This window comes from Trypanosoma cruzi, genomic scaffold (assembly GCF_000209065.1).
Source record: "Trypanosoma cruzi strain CL Brener 1047053517055 genomic scaffold, whole genome shotgun sequence".
Classification (NCBI taxonomy): domain Eukaryota; phylum Euglenozoa; class Kinetoplastea; order Trypanosomatida; family Trypanosomatidae; genus Trypanosoma; species Trypanosoma cruzi.
Window position 1 is genome coordinate 23496 of NW_001849524.1, and position 2635 is coordinate 26130.

At 68.8% G+C, this 2635-nt stretch overlaps 1 protein-coding gene across 1 annotated transcript, besides 1 other annotated feature; it reads right to left on the minus strand.

Annotated features, from left to right (window-relative positions):
- On the minus strand, nt 1–2635 carry Tc00.1047053508773.9 (dispersed gene family protein 1 (DGF-1), putative; the record flags this gene model as incomplete). Its single annotated transcript, XM_797669.1, has 1 exon — nt 1–2635. A coding segment is annotated over one exon (2635 nt), but the record flags the coding sequence as incomplete, so codon positions are not given.
- Nucleotides 1–2635: a sequence feature (areas not merged during assembly with more than two copies in the genome that could not be assigned to a particular haplotype).

Here is a 2635-nt window from a genome sequence, read left to right on the forward strand (position 1 = left end):
CAATCAAGTAGCACACGCCAGCAGGGAACGCCGCACCGTACAGCACGCCAACGACACCGATCACGCGGTGCTGCACGCGGGCGCCGGGCATCGCCAGTGCGGACACCGAGCCGAAGAAGATGCCGAGATGCATCGCGTGCGCCACGACGTACGTCAGGCTCGGGAAGCGCATCGCCGCCCACGCACTCGCCGCGTCCACGCCGCGCCACCGCTGGAAGGCGGCCGTCACACCGTAGTGCACGCACCCGAACACAGCGGCAAGCAGCGCGTTGCCCACCACCATCCACAGCGGATCAAGGGCAGCGAACACCGACAGGAAGTACGGCAGCGCAACGGTGCTTTCACGCTCCTGCACCGAGGCGCATGACATCCTCGCAAACACGCCGAGCACCTGCATCTCCAGAACGGAGCCCAGCCCGCCGGTCACCACCACGGCAACAGCAGCCGCACCCGCAACAACGCCGGTGATCGCAGAGAGGGCGCTGGCAGCGACGGGCAGCGTGTTGGACGCGATCGTGAAGGACCCAAGCAGCACACCCTTGCAGCCGCCAGACACCGCCGCGGCGTCGCAGCGAATGACTATCGTCTCGTCGGCAGTAATGAAGTAACCGCGGTGCACGGGCACAGCCAGCTCCAGGACGGTGGACGGATTCGTCGCGTTGCGCACCCACGTCGCGTTGCTCAGCATCGCTCCCCACGGACCACCGAAGCCGCTCGGCTGCGCCGTCGATGTAGGCACGAAGCTCAGGTGCGTGCCAAGCTGCGGGTCGCTTGCCCATCGAAACGGCGGCGGCAGCGCCACCATCAGCAGTGTCGGGACGGCGCTCCCACCGCCGCGGATGTCGCTCTGCGTCAGGCTCCCACCAGCCGCCGTCGTCGTCACGGCGAGCGTCGGGCACGCCACGTCGCTCCACCACTGCGTGCTGCTCACCGACGCCGTCGGGGTCCGCGTGGGCGGCAGCGCCACCGTCTCCGTCACCTGCAACGTCTCCGTCGGCCCGTACTGCGTCGGACTGTAGTGCGTCGTGCTCTGACTCGGCGTCCACACTGACGTCCACGTTGGCGTCGGGCTGCGCGTCTCCGTCAGCGTCGCCGTGTGGCTCAGCAGCGGCGGGGCAGGCGTGCGGTTGCACCCGTCCACGTGCGGCAGGTACACCGGCAGGCAGTCGCGCCCGTACCCGCCCTCAGCACAGCGGCAGCGGCACGATCCCGACATCGCCCTCGTCGCAGCAGCAAAGCAGTGCACGTCGGCGTCGCACGCGCCACACGCCACGGGGCGGAATTTCCCGATGATGCCGGCAGACCTGTAGTCCATCGGCTGCAGCGCCTGCCCGTTGAGCGTCAGGCACCCCACAACGAAACTTCGGCCGGCGCCTCCAAGCGTAACGGTGCCGTCCATCACGACGGACCCGCTGCCGGCGTTCCCGTGGAGCGTCAGCGTGCTCTGCGCAAATTCCGCGCTGCGCGGGTACGACGGCACCGACAAAAGCCTGCCGCTGATGCTGTTGCCGCGCACCGACAGCCACGACCCGAACGCAAACGATGCCGACCCCCGCAGCACCAGCAGCGCGCCATCGGTCAGCGCACCGACGTTGTCGTTCACTACGACGGCGGACGCGTTAGCCTCCACCCCGCTGTCGAACACCAACCCATGCGCGGCGTACACCTGGCTCCCCGACACGCGCAGCACAGCGCCCCCCGACGCAACCACGCGCGCACTCGCGTACAACGCAAAGTCGCCACCGAACACAGCCGCGTCCACCGCGACACCGCCACCGACAAGCTCCAGCACGGCGCCGTCCACCACCACCGTCCGCCCACCAGTCATCACGGTCACAAGAGCAACGTCGGACACAACCAGCACGGACCGCACGAGCCGCAGGCCCGACAGCACCAGCACCGGTGCGTACGGCGCAGACCGCGAGCCGGGAAGATACACAAGCGGCGTCGACCTCGCGGCAACCAGCAGGGAGTCCGTCACCGTCAGCACAGACCCCGCGGGAAACGTGCCGGTCAGCACAAGCGCACCGTTCAGCGCCTCCACATCGCACACCGACAGCTCCACCGGCCCGCTCTCGTCGCTCCCCGCCGCACCCGCACCGCGCAACGCTCCACCGCCCATCACGTACAGCACAGCACCGTTCAGCAGCGACACATTCTGCACAACGATCCGCACGCCGTCCCGCGCCATCCACGGCACGTACAGCACCGGACTCACGCCGTCCAGCACAACGTGGCGCAGCGTCACCTCGCTCGCGCCGGCAGGCACAACGAACACCGACTGCACCGTCACGCCCTCGCGGACAAACACACTCGACGCAGTGCCCGCAGCGGGCGGCAGCGCGGGAGCTCCCACAGGCACACACGCCTCGCCGTACCCGCCACTGCCGCACGCGCACACGCACACACCGTTCTTCATGCTCGCCGACGCCGTCCCGGGCGCGTAGCAGTACGTGTCCCTGTCGCAGGCGTCGCACCCAACAACGTCGATGCTCCCAGCGTCGCCAAAACCGGCCGCTGCGTACTCCTCCGCCGTCGACAGGACACGTCCACCAACGTCGTTGCACGCAACCCTCAAATGCGCCCCAGCCGAGAGCGACAGGCTCACCGACACCATCCGCGGCAGCAGCGCTCG